This window comes from Vigna angularis, chromosome 1 (assembly GCF_016808095.1).
Source record: "Vigna angularis cultivar LongXiaoDou No.4 chromosome 1, ASM1680809v1, whole genome shotgun sequence".
Taxonomy (NCBI): domain Eukaryota; kingdom Viridiplantae; phylum Streptophyta; class Magnoliopsida; order Fabales; family Fabaceae; genus Vigna; species Vigna angularis.
The window spans coordinates 64227306-64252637 of record NC_068970.1 but is presented as its reverse complement, the minus strand read 5'-3'; the positions used below and the strand labels follow the sequence as shown (position 1 = coordinate 64252637).

Below are 25332 nucleotides of genomic sequence, written 5' to 3'. Positions count from 1 at the left end.
AAGATAGCTTTACAGTAGTGTTTGACAGTATATGTGCACACTTCGTGAAAGTATTCATGATATATCCAGAAAAGAAAAAGAGAGAGGCAGCAAGAAGGAGAAGAAGAAATCTGATATATGAAAAAGTATTGTGTTATACAGTAAAGTGATAAAAGGGTACATATATAGGAGATAAAAACAGAAAGCAATAAATGGGAAGCGGTGCGGTGCAAAGGATTAGTGAAACTGTATTTCTGACGGCCCCCCTCAAGCTTGGCATATATATCAATTGTGCCAAGCTTGGAATTTAGGTGGTGAAAGGTGGAAGGAGGAAGCATCTTTGTGAGAATATCGACAAGTTGGAGAGCTGAATGCACAGGGAAAAGTTTAACAATTCCTTGCTGAACTTTCTCACGTATAAGATGGCAGTCGATTTCAATATGTTTGGTGCGTTCGTGGAAGACTTGATTGGTAGCTATTTTAATGGCAGAATAATTGTCGCAAAAGACGATGGCAGGGTGGGATAGAGAAATATGAAGTTCGTTGAGGAGTTGAGTAAGCCATTGGATCTCACAAACAGTTTGAGCAAGGGCGCGATATTCGGCTTCAGAGGAACTACGAGAAACAGTGGGTTGCTTCTTTGACCTCCATGAAATTGGTGAGTCTCCAAGATAAACAATGTAGCCAGTGGTAGACTTTCTGGAATCAGGGCACCCAGCCCAATCAGAATCGCTGTAAGCCTTCAAGGTGATGTTGCTTGTGGCTTTGAAAAAAATGCCCTAACCAGGGGTATTTTTGATGTAGCGGAGGATGCGAGAAGCAGCTTGATGATGAGCTTGAGTAAGGGAAGCAACGTACTGACTGAGGCGATGAACAGCGTAGGTTATATCCGGGTGGGTGTTAGTAAGGTATATGAGACGCCCGATCAGACGACGAAAAACAGTGGGGTCAGCAAGTTGTTCACCTTCAGAGGAAACTTTAGCAGAGAAATTCATGGGAGTACTGACAGGAGCAGCAGCAAGCATCCCCGTTTCGTGAAGAAGATCCAAGGCATATTTGCGCTAGGAGAGGTGGATACCTGCAAAGTTACGAGCAACCTCGAAACCCAAAAAGTAAGACAAGTTACCCATATTTTTTATTTTGAATTTTGCATTGAGTATATTGGTGATGTGTTCAATGTCATGCATATCATTACCAGTAAGGATGATATCATCAACATAAATTAGTAAGATAGTGATTGTATTACCATGACATTTGATAAAGAGGGAATGATCACCAGAAGTTTGAGTAAACATGTGAGAGAAAAGGAAAGAGGATAGTTTGTCATACCATTGGCGGCTGGCTTGCTTCAAGCCATAGAGAGATTTATGTAAAAGACATACTTTGTTGTGGTGAGAATCATGAAATCCCGGTGGGGGTTGCATGTAGACTTCCTCTTTTAAGTCTCCATGTAAGAAAGCGTTGTTGACATCAAGTTGCCTTAGAGGCCAATTCTTTGCAGCAGCCAAGGAGAGAACTAATTGGACAGTAGTGAGTTTGACAACTGGTGAGAAGGTGTCAAAATAATCAATGCCTTCCAATTGTGTATACCCTTTTGCAACAAGGCGAGCCTTGAACCTGTCAACAGTGCCATCAGGTTTATGTTTTGTTTTATAAACCCATTTACAACCTATGGCTTTCTTGTTGGGAGGTAGGTCGGTTAGAGTCCATGTCTGATTCTGTTCAAGAGCAATAATTTCTGCCTTCATAGCAGCACGCCAGTGTTCATGTTGAATGGCTTCTTTGTAGTCAGTAGGATCATGTGTTGAATCAATAGAGGATATAAAACGTCTATATGTGGGAGACAATCTGTCAAAACTTAGAACATGTTCAATAGGATATTTAGTAGTAATGGTACTATAGGAAGCTATTTGAAAATCTTTTAAATATGAAGGTGTTTTCCTAGGTCTAGTAGATCTCCTAGGGGAGGCAATGTTGTTGTCAGTATGAGGGGCAGTAGTAGTAGGAGGAATACCTACTGGATGGTTGGTTTGATATAGATCATGAGAAGTATCAGGATAATGGAGAGGCAAGGGTAAAGTGCAGTTTGGAGAGGAAGAAGAGGGATATTGGGAAATTCATTTTCACAAAAAATAACATTGCGAGAAATTTGTATGTCATGGGTGTCAAGTCTATAGGTGATGTATCCTTTCGTAGTAGGATGTAGACCAAGAAAGATGCTTGGGGTAGTCCTTGGGTCGAGTTTTTTTCGATGAGCTTGGAGGGTGCTAGTATAACAAAGGCATCCGAACACCCTAAGTCTAGAAATATCAAAATCTTTATGAAAAAGTTTGTCATATGGGGAATTGTTATGAAGAAGAGGAGTGGGCATAATGTTGATAAGAAGAGTGGCATAATTAAGAGCATATGTCCAAAATTGATTAGAAAGTTTTGAGTGAAAAAGCAAGGCCCTAGTAACATTTAACAGGTGTTGATGTTTTCTTTCAACAATTCCATTTTGTTGAGGTGTTTCATTACATGAGGTTTGGTGAATAATCCCTTGAGATTTAAAATAATCATGCATGGCAAACTCTGGTCCGTTATCAGACCGAATGACTTTAATGTTGATTTGGAATTGGTTCTTGATATGTGATATGAAATGCAAAAGATGGTTGCGAGTTTCAGATTTAGCATGCATCAAATGAACCCATGTATATCTAGTATGGTCATCAACAATAGTGAGAAAGTACTTATGAGAATGTAGGGATGCAGTGGGACAAGGTCCCCAAATGTCAACATGTATGATATCAAAGGCATGAGAAGCAACAAAATTGTTTGAAGTAAAGGGCAATTTCTTTTGTTTAGCAATATGACAGGCATTACAATTGTTTAATCGAGAATTTATGCAAGGATACTTCTGTTTAAGAACATCTAAACATTTATCAGATAGGTGGCCTAAACGGTTGTGCCAAATATTATTTCTATCAACAGTGTGTGTATTTGCAGGATGTACAGAGATAGCAGCAGTGAGGTTAGGTCCATGAAAAGCATATAAACCAGCGTAAGATTCAACTGAACCAATCTTCTGATGTGTTATTGAGTCCTGGATAAAACATGCAGAATTAGTGAAGATAACATGAACACTATTATGCAGAATCAGTTTAGATATAGAGATCAAATTATAACAAAAATCTGGAATGTAAAGAACATCTTTAAGGAAAATTTTATCACAGAGTTTAATAGTTCCTCTATGTGTAGCTTGTGTAGTGATGCCATTAGGAAGATTAATTGTCACAGGTTTAATTTGATCATAAGAATGGAGATTTTTAAGAGAGGAAACAACATGGTCAGTGGCACCAGAGTCCAATATCCATGTTGTGGTACCTGAGTCACCAGCAAAATTAAAATGTAGAAGCGTTTTACCTGTATCTGAGGAACTGGAAATTAAGGAGCCAATTTGAGGATTGGAAATGGCAGCAACATCATTATTTGAATTGAGGAGAGCTAGAAGAGCCTGGTATTGTTGTTTTGTGAGGCGCATCTCATTGTCAGGTGTGTCTCCTTGGTTATCACTAACAGATTCTTGATTTCTTGAAAGAAGGCTTTTACCATTGTAGAACTTGTGACCAGGTGGGAACCCGTGCTTCTTGTAACACACATCAACAGTATGACCAGTTTTGTTACAGTGGGAACAAGATTTCTTATTGGGTGAAGGTTTTGCAGGAAAACCATGCTTCTTAAAACAAACATTATCAGTGTGGCCAGTCTTACCACAAAAGGAACATGTGACAGTGCTTATAGCGGCAGTAATATTGTTAGATTCCAAGTGATTGAGAAAGTTATTATTCATTAATTGTCTTTCTTGTTGCATAACATAGGAGAAGATTTTAGAAACAGGAGGTGTAGGATCCATTAGGAGGACATGAGATTGAATGTTACCATATTGTTCATTCAGGCCTCTGAGAAATTGCAAGGCTCGGTCCTCATGCTTTCTTTGTGAAATGATTGAGAGCATTTTGCAGGAACATTTGATATTGCACGTGCAAATCGGGTCAGGTCTGAAATTATCTAATTCATCCCATATGATACGTAATTTTGTGTAGAATTCATTAATATTTTGGCTGCCTTGTTTGAGAGAAGAAGCTTCTTTCTGTAGTTCTGAGATGCACAACAGATCCCCTTGGAAAAACCTTGATTTGAGATCATTCCAAATGGCTTGGGCTTCATCCATCCAGAGAATGCTGTGCCTGATATCTGGAGAAACGGAGTGGACCAACCAAGAGACCACCATGTTGTTGCATCTCTTCCAAGCATTGTGCGAAGGGTCTTCTTTGGGTGGTTCTTCAGTAGTTCCATCAATAAATTGGGCTTTATTCTTGGCACTTAATGCAGTGGTTACAGATTTACTCCATGCATGATAATTGTTGGAGTCTAGAAGAGGAGAAACCAGAGGTGTGGCTGGACTTTCACTGGGATGAAGATATAGAAAACTTGAAGGATGATTGTTCTCGTCACTCATGATGCAAGAACCGAAAAAGAAAGGGAAAGATCAGTCAAGAACCTCAGAGAGGAAGACAAAGTGTTTAGGCGCAGCAGAGCTCTTCAAATGAAGAGCTCTGATACCATCACAAAGATAGCTTTACAGTAGTGTTTGATAGTATATGTGCACACTTCATGAAAGTATTCATGATATATCCAGAAAAGAAAAAGAGAGAGGCAGCAAGAAGGAGAAGAAGAAATCTGATATATGAAAAAGTATTGTGTTATACAATAAAGTGATAAAAGGGTACATATATAGGAGATAAAAATAGAAAGCAATAAATGGGAAGCGGTGCGGTGCAAAGGATTAGTTGAAACTGTATTTCTGACAATATTTTTTAATTAATTCATCTACTTTTTACTCACATTTCATGTATTTCGTATCATAGTTAATGTATCAATTTTGTAAGATATTTTATTTTAAAATAGATACTTTTTTGTCAAATTAAATTATGATCACAACTTTCCAATAAATAATCATTTATGCTAAATAACAAACATTCTAACATATTTCATGACAAAGTGATCATAATTACAAACAAGTTTTGAAAATACGGTCTTAACCTCCTCGTTATTGTGACAAGAAATAACGTCATATTCTCTACCATCTAGTACATGATTTCAACAAGTGTCTTACTTACAAAATACATGGGTTTTTGTTTATTATCAATCTCCTAAGCAAGAGTTACACAAATGACATCTATAGTGGCCACGATGTAGACCAAGGTTCTTAATTTTGTGATCATGGATTTGAGCATCATGATGGAGTCAATTGTTCTTATAAGACGAAATATGTCATGTAAAAACTACAAAATTACTTCAAACACTTCAAACTATTCAAACTATTAACTTTGGAGATACTTGTCCTCTCTAAAAATAACTCTTCTCCTTAATTCGGATAGGGATTGTGTACGTAGAATTGTTTATAAAACAATAATCTCCAATAATACATTTTCCCAAATACAGTACAATGGGCGAGGTGAAAGCGATAGAAGTGGAGAGCAAAGGGTAAAGTGAGTATTTAAAAAGATGGGAGTATAAGGAGGAAACACGGGGTGCAGTAAGAAAAGATATTCTTAAATTGAGGCCTCAGTGATTTACGGGTCAGGAAGAAGTGGGTTACTTAGGGGAAGGTGGTGTGTGACGTGTGAAGCACGTGTCTGCTGGGAGTTGAATGGAAATGCGAAACGGTGGGCTATAAAACGCTTAATTTGCGTGTCTGTCCGTGGAAGAAGCACCTCTTTCATTGTAATTGTAAAGGAAGAAAGAAGAAACAAGAAGAAGCATCATCGGAAGCTGAGATCTAATCTCATGGCGCTAGAGTGGGTTGTGCTAGGCTACGCTGCCGCCGCAGAGGCCATAATGGTCATTCTCCTCACGATCCCCGGCCTCGATGCCCTCCGCAAAGGTCTGATCGCGGTCACCCGCAACCTGCTGAAGCCGTTCCTCTCGGTCGTCCCCTTCTGCTTCTTCCTCCTCATGGACATTTACTGGAAGTACGAGACGCGCCCCAGCTGCGAGGGTGAATCCTGCACCCCCTCCGAACACCTCCGCCACCAGAAATCCATCATGAAGAGTCAGCGCAACGCCCTTCTCATCGCCTCCGCCCTCCTCTTCTACTGGCTCCTCTACTCCGTCACCAACCTCGTCGTCAAGATTGAACAACTCAACCAGCGCCTCGAACGCTTGAAGAATCGCGACTGAAGCGACCGCAGATAAGTCCGTTATTCCATCCCTCACAAATATGTCTTCTCTTGCTCTGCCTTCTACTTCTGCGGGGAAGAATTCGTTTACGTCTATTTTTTTTTTTTAATTTCTAAACCATGTTTGCACCGTGACAGTTATTGAGTTTATTCTAGTGTTACTTTTTCCTATGCTACTTCTACTTTCGCCGCCTAGGGTTTCTTTTGGGGATTTTCTTATTTTTCCGCTGCGGGATCAAATCGCGTGTACCTCGTCGCTCTCTTGTATCGTAGGAAAGCGTGATTCGATTATTCTTCGGTGTTATCTGAAATGCGTGCTTAATTTGATTATGCGCGTTATTATCAATTGTCATTGCTGTTTGTTGCCATGGGAATTTATGCACATTGTACGTTACAACACGTCAATTGGAGTGTGATAGAATGAAAATCGCCAAGTGTCAGACCTGAATTTGTTAATTTTTGTTCAACAACATGTGCAGCTGAAGTTGGATTTTGATTGATTGAATTCGGTTATGTATAAGGAGTTCGACCATCTTGCTATCAAATTCTCTTTTTCAAGTGCCGAGAGCTCTTAAATTAGGAATGAGATCTCTAACATTGCAATGATTGAACCTCGCGTGACCCTAAAGAATGCTTGGATTCATTATACTCAAATTCTACGTAGGCTTCAAGTTTTAACTCTCGAATTTTTATTTTGTAGAGATTTTACGATTGAAGAGGCAATGAGCTATATCCCCATTTTTTAATATACCACTCGATTATCTGCTAAACCAAATTTTGTTCTTGTGTTAGTTTGATTTTAACTCTAAATTAAATTTTGGTACACTCTATGGTATAAGCTGCTTAATGTTAATGGTGAACATGGTTTAGCATGCATTGTTATTTGGCGTGCTCGTTCCCATTTTTGACCAAGTGGATATATTCTAATCCTGAAGGTTAAGCAACAAGCAGAATCTTGTTCTGTTAAAGTGCTTTGACATGTTAACTGTAATGCTCTGCTATTTTCCTTTGCTTTATTTTCTTTAATATATTGGTTTTTCATATCTTTAGTTGTCTTCCGCTAAAAGCTTCTTAAATGCTATGCTAAAAAATCTAACCAATGGTTAGATTATTCAAATTTGACATATGCTTAGTTACCATATATCAAATTTGAATAAGTTACGCAGCATTTTTTGGAATTTTTTTTCATAAGCACTTTTAAAACATTCATACTTTTTTTTCCATGATTTAATTTTGTAGATTCCATAATTAACATGCATATTCATACTTGCTTTTATATATATAACGTTGGTTGCATACATATATCGATGTTATGTATCCAGCAAGCAATACTATTTAACTTGAAAGAACCTTCCTATTTGTTATTTCTTTGTTTTGGCGTGAATGGTGCTTGATGCCCATAAGTTCAACACATGGTAATTGAACCTTTTTTTATGTTCATTAATTTATTTTTGGTGAACCAGAGCATGTTTTGTGTTAAAGACTAATCGTTGGAAGTATTGAGATTATTTACTAGATCAAGCAAAGCTTATAGCTTGTAAAAAGTGTTTTACAGTTAAATAGAATAAACAAATAATAAAACAATAACTTTGTATTCTTTTACAAGACATACGTGAACGAAAGATAATTATAAAAAACATATTCATTAGTTACTAATTTAACTGAAATCATTCTAGTTTTAAGAAGGTATTTATAACATTTTAATTGCTTAAATTAGAGAAAATGTTACGTATTTTTTAAAATAATTATAATTAGTAAATTGGAAGCAATTACTTAATTTTTTTCAGTTCCCGTTCCAACAATATATTTCTATTTTTCTCTAAGTTTAACATGTTAAAATATCATTTATAACAAATTTGAAATTATCAAAATGAAAATTTTAAGTTATCAGTTTAAACTCAACCATTCTCAATTTTAAGAACATTTATCACACTTTTCAGATAACAAGACAACAAATTTGATTATCATTATTTTTTAATTTTTTAATTTTGAAGAACGAATTTATAACATCTTTTAAAATTTTGAAATTTTAAGAAAACATTTACATTATATATATATATATATATATATATATTGTATTAAATTGAAATTACTATTTCAGTGTAGCTACATGTAAAGTTTCAATTATTAATATGCATGCCAAATATAAAACTTGTAAAATTAAGTTAAACATTTACTTTAATTATGTGAAAATTGATACAAATATTTAATGTAGGTAACACGTAAAGTTCCTAGAATTAAAACAAACAATTAATTTAAGTATCGGATGTTCCTAATTTAACTATTTAAATTTGTAATAATTAAAAAAGTAAAACAGCACATACATCACCGTCCAAAAAAAGTTAAATCAATATAAAATAAAATAAAAGTATGTCATGACATTAGTACTAACTAAATTAATTAATTTCTTCAACGAAGTGAACTAATTAACTGTCCAAAGAAAACATTTTAGATTGGACAAGTCATATATGTAAGTTTGTGTAACCATGTGTCTGAAATAAGTAACATATAATTATTTTAATTGAATGAACACTTTTAACTTCAAGTTTTCTGTCTCCTTTTATTCAAGCATCCACGTGTTGCAAAGCGGAAAATTAATTTATGTCTAAAAGTCACTTAAACGCGATTATCTTTTATTCAGAGACCCCTAACACTGAGAAAAATAATAATAAATAAAAAGAGGTCGAATGTCTGAGAAATTGATGTTTATGAGGTGGCTCAACCTTATTGGACAAGTTTCCTCATAAAGTTAAAACGGTGTGAAGTCAACCCCAGCTTCTGCACATCCGTCTCTTCTGTGTTTTCTTGCAAGGTTCTATTTTTTTGGTTTCTCTTTTCGTTTTTCTTCTCATCCTCTTGTACCCACTAATGTTTGTTCAGTTTCTTGATTAGTTGTGTATCTTTTATATTCAATCTCCCCAAAATTCATCGTAAATTTACGCGATTTCAACCCACTGATCTCTTCTTTTAACTCTTCCCTTTGATCTGTTACTGTATTCCATAGAATTTTGGTTTTCAGCCATGGGCGACATGAAAGACAAGGTTAAAGGGTTCATGAAGAAAATGAACAACCAATTCTCCTCTTCATCATCTGGAAAATTCAAGGGCCAAGGTAGAGTCCTCGGTTCTTCTTCTACACCCGCCAATTCCAATCCTACCCCTCGCCCCATTCCTTCGCTCAACCCTAATTCCAAACCTTCCTCGACCAATCCCAAACCCACTTCAACCAATCCCAAACCCTCTCCCCACAATACCGAACCCAGTAGAAGCACCGAGAAGCCTCGCAAAGATGGTGATGGGTTTGACCCGTTTGATTCTTTGGTTACTAATTCTAACAGATCTCAAAATGGGTATTCACTGAACGTGTTTGAATGTCCCGTTTGTAAACATCCTTTTGGGTCCGAAGAAGCTGTGTCTGAACACGTGGATGTTTGTTTGAGTAACCTTGTTGAGCGTGAGCCTATAGGTGATGATGGAAACGGGGTTTCGGAGAGTGAGATTGGGTCTAACACTGGTGGTGAATTGGAGGTTTGTGTTGGGACTTACGTTTCAGGGAATCCATCTGAGGGATCGGTTGATATTGTTCTCAAACTGTTGAGGAATATTGGTAGGGAACCTGAGAATTTGAAGTTTAGGAGGATCAGGATGAGTAATCCCAAGATAAAAGAGGCTGTTGGTGACGTTGCTGGGGGGGTTGAGTTGCTCAGTTTTCTGGGGTTTGAACTCAGGGAGGAGAATGGAGAGACATGGGCAGTGATGGAGGTTCCCAGAGAGGAGCAGATAAAATTCATCAAGAAGGCAATTGCGTTACTGGAATCACAACTTGTGCAGCAAGCACCTCCAAAGAGAGAGGATTCGGCGTCTGCAAATTCTGCGCAGACGGGTGTGAAGGTCGAGCGAAAGCCAGTCGACAGACAGGTAAAATTGTGTTGATAATGCTTCTGAAACGGCGCTATGGAGAAACTAAGTCCATTAAACGGTGTCTCATTTTCTTTTAACAGTGTGTCTTGCATTTAAGTCTAGACATTATCCGAATTTTGCTCTGTTTTCAATTTGTATTCTGGCTGGAAACTGTGCTTGAGAATAGAATATGTTGAGGATCTAGAAAGCCGCTGCTTGGTTTTAATCTCATTAATTGGATTAGGAACATCAAACAGCGGAGTTAAGAAAAGGATATGAAGCGTGTAATGTCATTAACTAATCATTTCCGTTGAATTTGGTGTCCAACTCTAACTTTCATGCATAAAGTTGTAACCTGAGATTTCTTTGTTATCCTCAGTCTTTGCTTGTGTTTCTGGACGTAAAAGTTAGGGCCTTAGTAAATTGCAGGTTGTTTTAAGCTGTAGTTTATGGTTATATGGACATTCTGAAAATTAGGATTGATAACTAGGTCGTTATCTTCCGGTTTAATTAATTTTTATCATTTGAGGTTGATAGAGTAAGCAGAAGGCAGATAACAATAATCCAGAGTCTTCGTTAAAAAATTTCATTTCACAATCAGAAAAAGGTTAAGCAAAACTGCTAAATTGGGCAAGCTATTATAATGGTACCCAAATTTAAACACCCCCAGAAAAACCCTTCCTAATACAATAATTCAAAAATGAAAAGTCGATGTTTAAATATTTTACTTTTTGAGTTTGTCTCTATTGTGCTTCAAAACGGATTGCATCAGTTTTAATTTATGCAAGGTTGAAATTTACCGTGTGTATATCTTGCATGCTATATTTGTAATTTGATTTTAAGTCAGGCATGGACAAATAGGATCCAAAATGTTATTTGTGAAGCCTCGTAGAACTTCTTTAATTTTTTTCTTTTTCTCCGTTTGTTAGCCCTATAATTCCAAGCTAATATAGCTTTTGGAGTGTGTGCGATAACCTGCTGACTTGAATGCCAGTAATTTTCAGTCTTTGTTTTAGTTTTCTATCTGTTTACTTAAAGAGGAAAGGCAGAGAGACAGAAAACCCTAATTTAAAGAAGGATATACTTTGTTAATCGCTGGCATATATAAAACAGTTGCCTAATTTAGGACTTTTAACAATGATATAGTCGTAATGGACTAATTTTAGATTGAATACGCTGTTTTTTCCCATTTAAAATGGCTCTTATAGGTGAAGGTCTTCTTTGCTGTCCCTGAAAGTGTTGCAGCTAAAATTGAGCTACCAGATTCCTTCTATAGCCTTTCATCCGAAGAGGTGAGAAGAGAAGCTGAGTTAAGGAGAAAAAAGCTTGCAGATTCTCAGCTTTTGATCCCCAAGTCACTTAAAGAAAAACAAGCAAAAGCTTCCAGGAAGAGATACACAAAAACTATAATCAGAATTCAATTTCCCGATGGAGTTGTACTTCAAGCTGTATTTGCTCCGTGGGAACCAACCACTGCTCTCTACGAGGTTTGTCCTTTGCTTACTTGATTTGTTCAATTTTTTTCATTTGTTTTGACCTAGACTTTGTCCATGTAGTGATATGGTAATGTATCAAGTTTGCTTTACTTCTGGTTCTAAATGATTCACACTGGTATCTTTGATAGATATCACTTAACTGCTTGACATGAAACGTTTAGATAAATGTCACGTTACTGCTCGGCATGAAACTTTTCTTAGAAACAGCGAAGCAGATTTTGCTATGTCATGTGTAACTTGATTGCTTCTAACAAAGGATTTTAGGCATTCTGACAATCATAACCAGTAATCTAATTTGGAGCTCTGTTTGCAACTCAACCTGGGAAATTGTTGGTTGCAATGCAGGAGTCTCCCGGTGAACATTTTGAAATTTACAATTAGATGATTGCAATGTTATGTCTCACTGATACAATACTATAGCAAAACATCAGTAATCTAATTTAGAGCTCTCTTTTGAACTCAACCATGGAAATTATTCATTGGAACGTACAAGTTCCATTAATGCATATTATAGCAAAACACGGGTAATGTATTTTTTATATTTGTGTTTGCACTCAAACATGGAATTTATTCATTGCAATAAAAAAGTTCTCCGCTTCATATTTTTCAAGCGATGGGATAGCAGTAAGCTAGGATTTGTTCCTCTCCATGCAAGAGGACGCACCCGTTAACTTACAAGCTTAAAAGAGCTAACGTGTTAAAGTTACAATTAGATTTTTACGATTGCAATTTACGCACACGTCTCTAATTGGATAACCTGGCCTATTTTTCATTGGTAGGTAAACGCTTGTAGCATATTTTGAATGGATTTTGACCATTTGTTCTGTTTTCGTTCCCCAGATGTTTTGTCTTTCTGTTTATTTCAAGTCAGCAACTGAGCAGTTTTCTATTTTGACATGTTGTAATAGTTTGTCAGCTCAGCACTAAAGGAAGAAGGTTTGGAATTTGAGCTAATGCATCCTGTAATTGTCCAACGGCGTGTGATCCCTCATTTTCCAAAAGCAGGGGAAAATCCTAAAACAATAGAGGAAGAGGACCTGGTACCTTCAGCTCTAATTAAGTTCAAGCCCTTGGAAACAGATTCTGTTGTTTTCACAGGTCTCAAAAACGAATTGCTTGAAATCAGTGAACCACTTGTTAATAGTTAAGCAATTAGTTTTGTATGAACAATATTTTTGTTCTTTCCAGGGTTCTTTTAATTGGTGTGGACATATATACAAATTTTTATACTCATTTTTAGTTGACAATTTTCAATTAAACTGTCATACTTTGATATATCTCAGTACAAATAAATCACTGTGATGAAGCAATTATAGGGTCTTCCCGTGCTTTAATGGTAGAAAGGTTTGGAATACCAGCTGTATGTTAAATTCGTGGACTATACGGGATTCTATTTTTCAAACATTTGCATAATTTTTTTAAAGAAAGTATTAACATAGAGAGTTTGTTGTTGTGGATTGATTCTCTGCATCCATCAATAATTGGGACAGGCCATTTGCCACTAACTTTAGAGTGAGACAGTCCTAGATTACATCTGCTTTTGCTCTGTTTTATCCCTTTTTTCTTCTTTTTTGCATCCGCAGACAAACACATCAACGCCCATACATTCATCCATCACTGTTCAATTCTTCACGTGGATGGCGGGACACACTTTCTCTAAATATTTATATATACATGCTATCTGCAAGGAGTAAGTAAAACACTATTTATTATGGAAAAGTGATGAAGACCAAAGCAAATGAATGGAGTAACTGAGCTTTTATTAACTATTATCAAAACGAATGCATGTCATCTGCATCTCCACTTCTATCTCAAATAGTAACCCTAAATTCAAAAAGTCTGCCAAACAATCATTCCCTTCCCAACCACCTCTTAGCTTTCCTATTCTTGACTTCTACGTATATTATTCCATATTATAAATTTTTGCCTTTTGGAACACTGATTTTAAGAACAAAAACAATAATTTAAAGTAACTGATTTTAAATATGATATCTAATTATTTTATTCATAAAAAACAATCAACCTTAAAATCACAATTTACAACTGAGTATTATAAAAGTCACATTAAATTCTTCAACTAACATTTTAATCATATTCTGTCATTTATAACACTTGTTCTCTTACATAATAGCTCAAAACACATAATAAAATAACAATAAAACCAATAATAATCTCATACACCAATTCAACCCACAAATCATCTAATACATCAATTCAAAAATAGTCATAGACTCATACAAAGTTATCTTATAAGCTACTTTTGCAATAGTCATACTCTCTCACAAAATTCTCAATCTTTCATTATCTAAAAACTAAACAAATATCTAGTTTTCAAGAGCAATTACCAACCCCTAAAGCTAAAACTCATCACTGTTTCCAGAGTTTTATAAACGAAATTCACTACTAACTGCTCTCTTAGATAGACTTAAAGACAAAATTTACCAGTTATACCATCATACAAAATGTATTAATCATTCTCTTCCATGAAACTAAAACTACTCGTACTTACTACTAGAAACTGATAAATAGAGCTCACTCCCCACTATTATCATAAGAATGAGTATTGAGGTTTCACTTCCCACTACTCTCTCAACTAAAAGTTATACATCAAATAAATATAAGATCAATGGACAATATATAAAAGATAAATAAGTGCAAACATTATTTTATAAATTGATTTTATAAAATTGATTAAACTTATATTTCACCATCATTAACTCTTAATCTCACTATTACTTAGCTAAATTAATAGTAGTGATTTGTGACCAGTACCACTAGTCAATACCAATGGTAAACTAATCAACTATATTAAATAGTAATCAAGTAAGTATGTTAAAGTGATAATAGACGACGATATTAATATTCTTTTTAGAATAACATATACGTTGTTGAACAAAATTATTCTCATTAATCAACATTAAATTGAAATCTTTTTAAAATCTCCTGCTTTTGTTTTAAAACGTCAATTTTATAATTGTATATTAAAAAACTTATATTAGAAGGTTGGTGGGGGAAATGAAGTAGTTGACAAGCTAAATAAAGTATTCAAAGTATATTAAGAAAAAACGTGCTTGGAATTCTTCTTATACATGATGAGTTGTATAGGATTAAATCTGCATTTAAGGTTTAAAAAGGTTTTAGGGAAAAGAATTCCATGCTTCCTTTTATTTTCTTATTGGTGGTTGAAGGTTTGAATGGATTCATGAGCTAATTTATCATTTACATTGGACTTCAATATCGGAAGAAGAGGTAGAGACATTTTTGCTATAAAACTATAAAATAAGAATTACAAATCACTTATTTATATATATTAATTATAATTTAGTATTACTTTTAGTTGATATGAAAGTTTTATATTAAAGTTATGTCAATTCTTTTATCAGATGACATACTATATAAATTATTTAATTTTAAAAAAGACAACTTTTCATTTCATTCGAATTTATATAAATTTTACAATAAAATATAATAACTGTCAAATATATTTTTTTTTCTCAAAACAGTAATATATAATATGTTTAAATATTATAAATTATTATTAGTTTTTACAGATAAAATATTTTTTTAATTAGTGAGAAACGCAAGTTAAAAACAAAGTCTTAAATGGTTTATTTTATTTAAAATTAGTTTTTAAATCTGTTTATTTATTTATTTCCTTGAAAAGAAGAAAAAGTTTGAAATCAAAGTGACGGAAGAGAATATACTTTTAAGTCATGGGTTTAATAACAAATGAAAGAACATGAAAAGAAAAAAGGTATTTTATTATTTTTTTCATTAATGTGTGTGTCAACTCATACATATTTATATATATTCACACGTTATGCCAAGGGATGATGAAAGATTCTTTCCCTCTTTAGTGAAAGTGACACCACGTTATTATAAATAAATAAAAATATTTTTACTTCTTTTTAATAATTTTAAAATGTCGGAAATCAACATCAATCATACATGTGGTGATTATTTTTTAGTTTTTTTATTCTTCAAAATAATTATGCGACCTAGTTTTATAGATAGGATATGTTTTGTTTCTTTAATTTGTTTTTTAGTATGCCTTATCAAACCAGATGTTAACATTACTATTTATATACCCATATTTCTAATTCATAAAAATCATTAAACAACCAAATTAAGATATAGTCATTTTTTCTATAATAGAAATTAAAATTGGATGTATACCTTCAATTTATGGACTAATCTATACAGTCTGAGATTTTGTTATATATACAAAGGAAATGGGTATAAATATTTGTTCGCTTTTCCGTTATAATATTAAAGTATTATAATTTTTTAAAACATAAAAAATAAATAAATTTTTAATGATAAAAGTTATGAATTAAGTGATTATTTTTACTTAAAGAGTTAAAAATGATTAATTTTAAATTGAGAAGTTGTATTATCGTATATTTTATTAAATAATACGATATTATTTGAATTAGCTAAGAGATAAAACAACAATTAAAAATAAATAATAAAAGGGTTAAATGATTTTTTATTCCTTACTGAAATTAAAATTAATTTCTCTTTAAAATTTTAGACTAATTTAGCCATTTATTTTTAAACATATATAAATTTAATTATTTTAATATAATTTGATTAAAATAATAAAATTTACATATTTTTAAAATTAAAAACTAAATTAAATTAAAGTTTAGAAGAAAACATAATTTTATAATTTACTGAATACTAAAAAAATTTAAAACATATTTAACTCACAATAAAAACTATACCTTTATATATATTTACAGATATATAAAAACGACAGATGTCATACTCTTATTTGTAACATATTCACGCCTGTAAATATTATTTGAATATTTTTGTTAAATAAATTTTAAAATAAACAAATTGGATTATTTATTTAGCCTTGGTGAAGAGAACGTGGGACCGCTGCACATGGTTTCCTTCCCATTGTTTTAGTCATTTGTCACATTTGCTTTGCTTATAAACAATTAGATAATAATATTTTGAAAACATTGATTTAAAATTACTTATAATCAATGATAATAATTATAAATACTAATATGCAACAATCACAAAATATATATAGATAATATTAAAATATTATTTAAAAATGTTATCAAATATCACTATCTTAAATAATTACATGAAAATAAGTCTCACATCACACATCAATTTAATCTTGTTTACGTATATAAAATAAGGTATCACTTTAATATTTTCTATGTAATAATTTATAAAAAAAATAGTAAAATATTCACAATTATGGAATATGGAAACATTTTTCTTTTCATTTATAATTTATACTCTTCACTTATTATTATAACTTTATATATAATTTACATTGAGTTAATTCATAAACATATAACTATATTTTTCACATACTATACTAAACTCACATGGCAGAGTTGAAGAAAAAAAAACTAGTGGTGAGTTGTCCACTTAGGCGATAATTAATTTATACTTAACATAACGCACCAAAAAAACATATCAATGTACACATGCACTTCATGAAAAAAAAATAAAAAAATGGCACAATATAATATAAAGTTTTTTTATTTTTAATTTATAAATAAATGATTTTAGTAGCTTTACTTGTGTAACCTCCACATGTGGTCATAAGGGGAGGTTATATGTGAAGGTTATATGTGAAGGTATACCTAAAAAATAAATAAGATAATGTTATTAAATATATGTTAAATTTAATACCTTATCAAATATTGTGAAATTTGTTTAACAAGCAATTGTTTGTTGAACTTGGTAATGATTTGGTCTTTCTTTTGTCCAAAGCAATGCATGACTGATATTGGGAAATGGATAGACTTGTGTGGAATTTCTAATTTATTTATATAGAATTAAAATTGCATTTAGGTCATGTTACCAGAAAAATGAAATTTCAGGCTTACTTTGTTATTTGTGTACAATTTTTTTTTTTTCAGTTTAATTGGTCACATAGTGAGTTACTTACTATTATACAATGGACTACATTTTAAGACTAAATTATATTATGCTGTTTTTCTTTTATGATTCTAACTTTTTTTTAATGTTGTTTGGTTTTTAAAAAAATAATAATACTCTTTTTTATATATAAATAAGATCATTTCATAATATATAAATAAATATAATATTAAGTTAAATTTATAATTTCTCTTAATATGATATTAAAATCATAAATTAAAATATATTTTAATAAACTTTATAAAAAATTGGTTATTTTTATATATATTATGCTACTCAAAATTAAATTACCCATTAATATTATAGTATATAAATAGATATACTTCTTCATATATAACTCATTCTATATTATATATTATATATTAAATTATAAACATATCTCTCATATTATAATGACATATTAAACTAAATAAAATTTGTACGCAAATGACAAAGTAATCCTGAAAATCTTTTTTCTTTCTCATAACATTACCTAAATGCAACTTAGAAACTATATATATGTATAAGAAATTTCACCATTCATCTCCCAGTATATATCAAAGATGCATGATAATTGTTTTGATTTAAAAAATAAATATCTGTTGATATTTCATGACAAATTTATATAAAACGATTTTATAAAATATGAATAGATAAAATAATAAATTAAATTCAAAATTCATCTCTTAACATAATATTAAAATTATAAATTAGAATATATCTTAATATATTTATATTTTTTAAATTTATTATATTAATTATTGTCAAAAAAATTATTATTTATTAAATTTCTATTGTCAAACCAATTATTAATATTATACTATATAAATGATTGAAAATTTTATTTATAAAATTGAATTGAAGTTATTAAATTTTAATTTTTAATCATTAAATTTGAGAAATTAATTTTTTTTAAATCTTTTCTAGTTCACTAAATTTTATACTAACAGTGGTACTCTTTTGAACTTTCTTTATTCACAAAAATCTTGAAAAGTAACATTTTTTCCTTATAAAATTGTACATAAAGTTGTTTCAATTAATTGAGTAATAAAGTTTATATTTATGTTTTATGAAATTATACTTCATCTTTTTTTTCTTACTCCTGTTTCTGAAATAAAAGAAGCAACAGTTTTGGCCAGTGATTCATTTAATAAATGAAACAAAGTCTTGGGAGATTAATCTTTCTTTCACTGTTGAATGAAAGAATAATAAAAAGAAACAAGGATGGAGAAAAAAGAAACAGTAGTTGTGCATTAAATGAGCTCACTCCCAAAAACGGTTGACTTCACTGTTTTAAATAGCATTAATTAGGTTTTAAATTTGATGTAATGATGTAATATTACATCAAATTCATGAACTAATTACCAAATTTGGAGAATTTATATCAAAGATTTATGTGACATTGTTTTCTTCTGGTTACAATAATTATAAGATTTTCTCTGAACATATGAGTAAACCACACGAATCAATGAAAGTAGAAGAGAAAGGATACATATTACTTTATTCTTCGCTGCAGTGACAGAGTTAAAGTTGCCGTTGCGTGTCGTACACACGTGCGCTATTTCAACAGGTGTCAGTACAGAACACTACTGTCACCGACAAAGTCCCATAGGTTCTTCTTCCTGATAATCAATCCGAGGATTGCGCACGTGCTCTTTTACCTGTTTATCCAGTCACTCCACCGGATTACCGGTAAACCAATCTCCTTTTATGACCAGTCTTTTCTTTTCTTGTAACATACGATTTAACGGTTAAGATCTCACGAAACTCGTGTGAAACACTACCCCATTAGACTTCCTTTTTTCTGATGTAGTTGAAACCTTTTACTTTGTTCTTCTTTGTTTCTCTGTCTCTCTCGTTTTTCTTATTGTTATTGTTGTTGTGAATAAGAAACAAGGGTTGCTTCTTCCCTTTTGGATTCTAAGGAAGAGGAATTTTATATTTTCTAAAATTTCACTGGGTTGTGCTTTTTGTCTCTGAAATGGAGAGAGATTTCATGGGTCTCAACTCGAAAGAACCACCCACTGCGGTGAAGGAGGAGATCAACGTTGATGGCTACGAAGGCTCTGGCATGTTTCAACTTTTTCTTTTATTCTTAAATTTCTATATTTCATTGCTTTCTTGCAAAGTTCCACTCCTTGTGAATTACTTCCGGGGTTTCTTTTTTCAATTTATGATTCAATTCTTCTTACTCTTTGATTGCATGTGGGTTGATTTATGTTAAAAAGTTATTTTCGTGTTCATAGATTTGCTTGGTAATAATAGTTTTTCTTTTTCTTTGCTCTTTTTTTTTAACTTGTAAGTTTTTCTCTGTCTGGTTCAAAACTTTCCTTGTTTATTCGGAATTCATGAGTTAGATTTTACTAGTGGAAGTAATTAAGCTGTGACTTACTTTTGTTTATATATTTAAAGTACTTTATGAGTGCCTTGTGAAATTTTCAATTTGGAGAAAGAAATCGCCGTCAAGTTCTTACTGGTTTTGTTGATTTGGGTGTGCTTCTAAACAAAAATACATACAGAGATTTGCACATAGGCCATTAGGTCCTAATTGTGCTACTTGTTTTAATATCTGTTTTTGTTTTATCCCTTAAGGTCTATTGGCCAATTAACTCAGGTTTAAAGTCTGCCTAGCTTATGTTGATGGCGATTTTTGTGGGTATGTGTAGGATTCACAAAGGGTTCCATTGCACAGTGGCCTTTCTCGAACAAAGTATCCGCTATTCCACATTTGATGTCTTTCAAGGCTTCTCAAGATGATAAGACTAAGAAGATGTTGTCTGGTCCCATAACAGCTGGTCTTTTATCTATCTTAAGTCAAGATGCAATTGAGTCTAGTCACAAACGCTCTTCCGGTGACACCCAGGTTAGATGCTACCTTAAATTAAATTAAAAGAGGTATATTTGTTTTTTGGGCATTATTATTTGTATTTTAATTTAAGTCAACTACAATAATAAGAGGACAGCTTTTCATGGCTTTCTCCTTCTCTTTCATGTAAAAATTTATAAAAATTATGCTTTTGCTTATGGCTGTCCTAAGCCCTTTTGGATCAGTACCTAACATGTGATTGTTGTGCAACTTCTCATGCCTGGTGTTTCAACATCTAAACACCAGTATCAGCTGATGTATTTTTTGCCTTTTCATCCGTTGATTGTTTGTTATTACAACTGTTCAGAAATCTTTCAATCACGATGGGCAAGGTGGTCATCATTTTTCGCTGACTCCATTTCCAGTACAACATGATGTGAATTCTGTGCATCGTCCTCATGATGTGAAGATGTTTTCGGTTCCCAATCAAGCAATTTCAGTTTCCATGGGGAATCCATTCCTGAATAATCATTTTGCAACTGGTGGCCAGAATATGAATGGCACTAGTGTGAAGCAGCCATTCCTTGGGGGAATACCTGTTTCTGTGCCCCATTTAGTTATTCCCAACGCTGGTGCTGTTGCTGGAATGGGTGAACCATGGTAATTTTTTAGTTTTATCCTTCAATTGAATTGTGTGATAGTATACAAGCTTGTTTCTGTTTTTGATTTATGTTGTTTTCAAGTAACAGTATGAGACCATCTCCGCCTTCTGCCCAGCTTACCATCTTCTATGGGGGAACTGTCAAAGTCTTTGATGATATCTCTGCTGAAAAGGTAACAATATCGTGTATTATCTATTGATCAAGCCTTGATTGTGGTTAAGGTTTTAAACGGGGTCATTTTTTTGCAGGCTCAAGCTATCATGTTGTTGGCTGGCAGTAGCGTATCTGTAGCTCCTAGCATGGTCCAGCCAAAAGTTCACGTGCCGAAGTTGGCTGCTGGCGACGGTGTGCCTGTGCCTGCGACTCAGCCGGCAAATACGCCACCCGGCTCTGGCCTTTCAAGCCCTATTTCTGTTTCTTCACATACTGGAGCACAGTCAGGGAGTGGCTCAACCAGCACTGATGAATTTCTTGCTGCTAAAACAACTGGAGTTCCCACCACTCCTGTTAGCAATGTGGAGCCTCCAAAGGTAGTCAGTGCAGCCACTATGTTGACATCAGGTATGTTGATGATATCATTTTCTCACACTCTTTGCAGACGATGGTTCTTTAGTTCATCTTCATTTGTGTGGTCTTGTAGTCTTATACATTAATGATGGTCTTGATATTATCTGTGTTTGACCATTACACCTGTTTCAGTTTAATGATTTCTACAAACCATCTGTTATGCAGCTGTACCTCAGGCTCGAAAAGCATCCTTGGCTAGATTTTTAGAAAAGCGCAAAGAAAGGTTAGTTCATATGCATTCTTACTTGGATGGGCGTAATATATTTCACGACATAAGGAAAACATGCTTATCATCCTTGGACTGTTAAACTTCTGGTTCAATGACTATACTACATGGACTTTCTAATTGTGTGGTGGTGCTCTCCCCCCAGAATTTGTTTGGTTTAATGGTAATCAGATGAATGGAAAACTGAGTAATTTATTATGAATGTGAATGAAAAGCAAATCTAATCTTTCCTCCATCAATCTAACTTTGCTTTTGTTTAAACTCACCGTCAGAATTTTGCATCATTAATTTTGTTTCTCAGAAAAAGTTGTTTATATTGAAATTTTACACTTTCAATTGCAACCATTTACTACGATATTTATTTCCCTAATTGAATCAATCTAATTCTGAGGAAAAAACATTCATTGGACTTATTTCAATTGATCCCTTATTCCATCCTGTACTTGCGAAAACTTGCAAGCATCACTTGTGCTTATAGGCTTGTATAATTTAAGATGCTGAGTACTGATAATACACAAGAGTGTGCTTCTGCTTTGAGTTTAAGATATATATAGTCTTGTTATATGCTCTCCTTGCTTAACCTGGCAGTTAGTGTAACGAAGAGTACATGAAATTATTTGAGGTTTCTGTGTTTGCTTTTGCAGGGTGACGAGTGCAGCACCATACAACCTTAACAGGAAGTCTGAAGAGTGTGGCCCTGCAGAATTTGCTGGTGCCATGTTTTCTGCAGGTGCTGCGACCAGTACTGTTTCGGCAATGCAAGGATAGTAGCCAGCAGCTTTAGGAAACTATTTCTGAGAAACAATATTCTAGTAACCTGAAAGTGTTGTAAGCTGATATTTTGGTTTATCACAATTTATGTTGACATTATTCTCGAGTACCAGACTTCTTTCAGTTCATAGATAGGTCATTACCATAGTTATTTTTGTTGTGTAGGGCTTTTACCTTGTTATTTTAAAGGTTGCTTGAATTTTAGGTTTAGCAATCGACAACTATTTTAACTCATATTATTTGTTTACATTTGTGGTGTAAAAGCCCAGTTTATATATTTATTTATATTGTGTACTTATTTCTTGTTTCATTTTGTGAAAAAAACCTGTTTTTTTTTTCCATGGAGCACAAAGAAGGTAGATATGGTTCATTCATTGTCATAGTGAGTAGTATAACCCCAAATCTTCAACATAAATCTTTCTGATTTTTACTATGATTCTTCTACTATTCCTAATTTTTTAATATATTTTAATAGAGGAACACTATCATTATTTCTGCAGAAAATTCAAATTCAAAAATTGCAGGGCATGGGTGTCTCTGAAATCATAATATCATAAACGACATTCAGGTGAAGGTGGCTACAGAATACTGGTGTACTTATTAATTATCTTCACCTCTTTCAACTGAACTTTTCTAACATAATCACAAATTTAATCAATGAAGTTGAACATAGTTAATGCATAATGTAATTTTTGTAATATATATAAACAGAAGGTTATTAAAATTGTAAAATTAGATGCATATGTTTATAAAAAATATCTTTGATGGAAAAAAATGCCAACTTAATAACATTTTCAAAAAATGGTGAATTGGATGCTTTTGGCAACACTCATAGAAGTGGCTAAGATTTTAGCTTTGAGGTGATATTTTCGTGTGTCACACTTTTAAGTCATTTTCAAAGACCCTAGACAGCAATGCTCTGCCCAGTCTTGTTCTTTTACAAATTTCTTTCTAAAACTTTTCTGATACATTTTTTCTTCATTTTAAAATCTACCAGTTTTGAAAATTACATAAAAGTCTCCATCTGGGAACAATTTTCAAACATGGAAGACTTATTTCAAAACAATTAGACTTATATTTTTTGAGGTCTAAAATTAATTTTGGAGAAGTGAATTTGTATATGAGAAAAAACATAAGAGTGTCTAGACGTTCTCTAATCCATTATGATTTATTTAAGAATATTGGTGGCAACGGCAATCCCACTAGTTTATAGTAAATATTTTTTGAAATTATCCTTTTTTATTTTTTATCTTCTTTTTTCTTAAAAAAAATAAATTTTTTTATGATCATTTTATCTTTGTACACTGTCGTCCTACTATTATTTTTAGTTTTTTCTTGTATAACATCACTTTTTTTAATGGTTAATTATTACATCACTCCTTCAATTATTTTTTGGGCCTAAAGATTCTTGGGCCCACTTGGCCTTGTAGAATCCACCTTCTTATGTCATGAATGTTAGAAAAATAAAAAATGTCATAATCATGCATGAACAGATGTATTTTGCACCATAGACATTCTTGCAGTCCTTGTCTGTGGACGAACTGTTGAATAGTAGCTTCTCTCTGAACTTAACTTGCTATATAAGCGATTAGGCATCACCACTCTATTACTTCTTTCAGTTCTTAAGTAATCTATGTTCAATTTGCATATTAATTATGTTCTTAAAGTTATATGTGTGCACAATTCGCACGCAGTTCATACTAATCTCAACAACTTGTTTTCACCTTATAACATGAAAAATATTCTTTGACGTATATAATATTTTTTATATTTATTTCATATTATTTTTTTATTTTTTATTTTTTTTCTTAAAAGAATATAAAATTTTATATTTTTATGACAATTTTATTCTTATATTATGTCATACTATCATTGTTTTTATCGCATTAAATAGCATTGGATTCAATGTCTGGTATATGGTTAAGAGTTGAGTCAGAAAGAAAATAAATTCTAATTGATCTTATAGTTAATAATTTTCACAAATCTAAATCATTATCCTAATAAGGCTAATTAGAAAAATCTAATAATAGTTGTTATTAAAGTAATTATGAAAGATATTATTTTGTTGTATGGTATCAGGGCATGCAGTTTTCTTCCAAAGAAGTAATTTTATGGGCCGAAAGTAACTCGCCCACTTGATTAAAAAAAAACCATGAAAAAGATTTTACAATATAAAGCCAATTTATATATTTTGATTATAGAGCTAAAAGAAAAAAAAAATGTTAAGGTTATACTATTTCAAAGCCTAATTTGCACTTTAGAATAAAAAGGTCAAGTCTTAACCTTCTCACAATTTATATAATGTACCATATATACAACCTGCATTGTAATATCTAATATTAAATAATTGTAATATTATTCACACACCACAAATTTGTTAGTTAATTTAGAATCTCTAATTTTAACTATAATAAAAAAATCTATTATATTTTTAATTAATTTCTAAGTTTGCGATCATTTATTTATGGGTTAAATATGTTTTTAGTCCCTTAACTATCACGCGATTTTGGGTTTAGTTCCTATTCCAAAATTTTGTTCATTTTAGTCCTCGTAGTTTTAAAATTGTTATAAATAGTCCATAATTTTGGATGACGTTAACTTTTGTTTGACGTGGCTAACGGTCAGCCCACGTGTGATGCCACATTCCCTGACTACTTTTAATTGACGTGGCAATAAAAGTGTAGTGGTCGGTCAGCCTGGTGGGTGGTCGACCATAATGTCTGGTGGTTGGTCGGCCTGGTAGGTGATCAGCCACTCGGTCTGGTGGTCGATCAGCTTGGTGGGTGGTCGGCCACTCGATCTGGTGGTC

At 32.7% G+C, this 25332-nt stretch overlaps 3 protein-coding genes across 4 annotated transcripts; all 3 read left to right on the top strand.

Moving 5' to 3' along the window:
• Window positions 1-5710: 5710 nt before the first annotated feature.
• On the top strand, window positions 5711-6374 carry LOC108320105 (uncharacterized). The gene has a single exon (XM_017551442.2). The coding sequence runs from the start codon at window positions 5809-5811 to the stop codon at window positions 6199-6201; it is 393 nt and encodes a 130-aa protein (XP_017406931.1). The 5' UTR covers window positions 5711-5808; the 3' UTR covers window positions 6202-6374.
• Window positions 6375-8921: 2547 nt separating this feature from the next.
• On the top strand, window positions 8922-12855 carry LOC108320135 (plant UBX domain-containing protein 2). The gene is made up of 3 exons (XM_017551482.2): window positions 8922-10118; window positions 11309-11587; window positions 12505-12855. The coding sequence occupies exons 1-3, from the start codon at window positions 9222-9224 to the stop codon at window positions 12742-12744; spliced, it is 1416 nt and encodes a 471-aa protein (XP_017406971.1). The 5' UTR covers window positions 8922-9221; the 3' UTR covers window positions 12745-12855.
• A 6374-nt stretch (window positions 12856-19229) lies between these two features.
• On the top strand, window positions 19230-22821 carry LOC108320087 (protein TIFY 6B-like). Of its 2 annotated transcripts, none has more exons than XM_052873977.1 (7): window positions 19230-19560; window positions 20158-20354; window positions 20665-20957; window positions 21041-21131; window positions 21208-21520; window positions 21692-21749; window positions 22397-22821. In XM_052873977.1, the coding sequence occupies exons 1-7, from the start codon at window positions 19473-19475 to the stop codon at window positions 22518-22520; spliced, it is 1164 nt and encodes a 387-aa protein (XP_052729937.1). In that variant the 5' UTR covers window positions 19230-19472; the 3' UTR covers window positions 22521-22821. The 2 variants fall into 2 exon arrangements, with proteins under 2 accessions (XP_052729937.1, XP_052729941.1); XM_052873981.1 differs by having other exon boundaries at window positions 19231-19560; window positions 21047-21131.
• Window positions 22822-25332: the final 2511 nt, after the last annotated feature.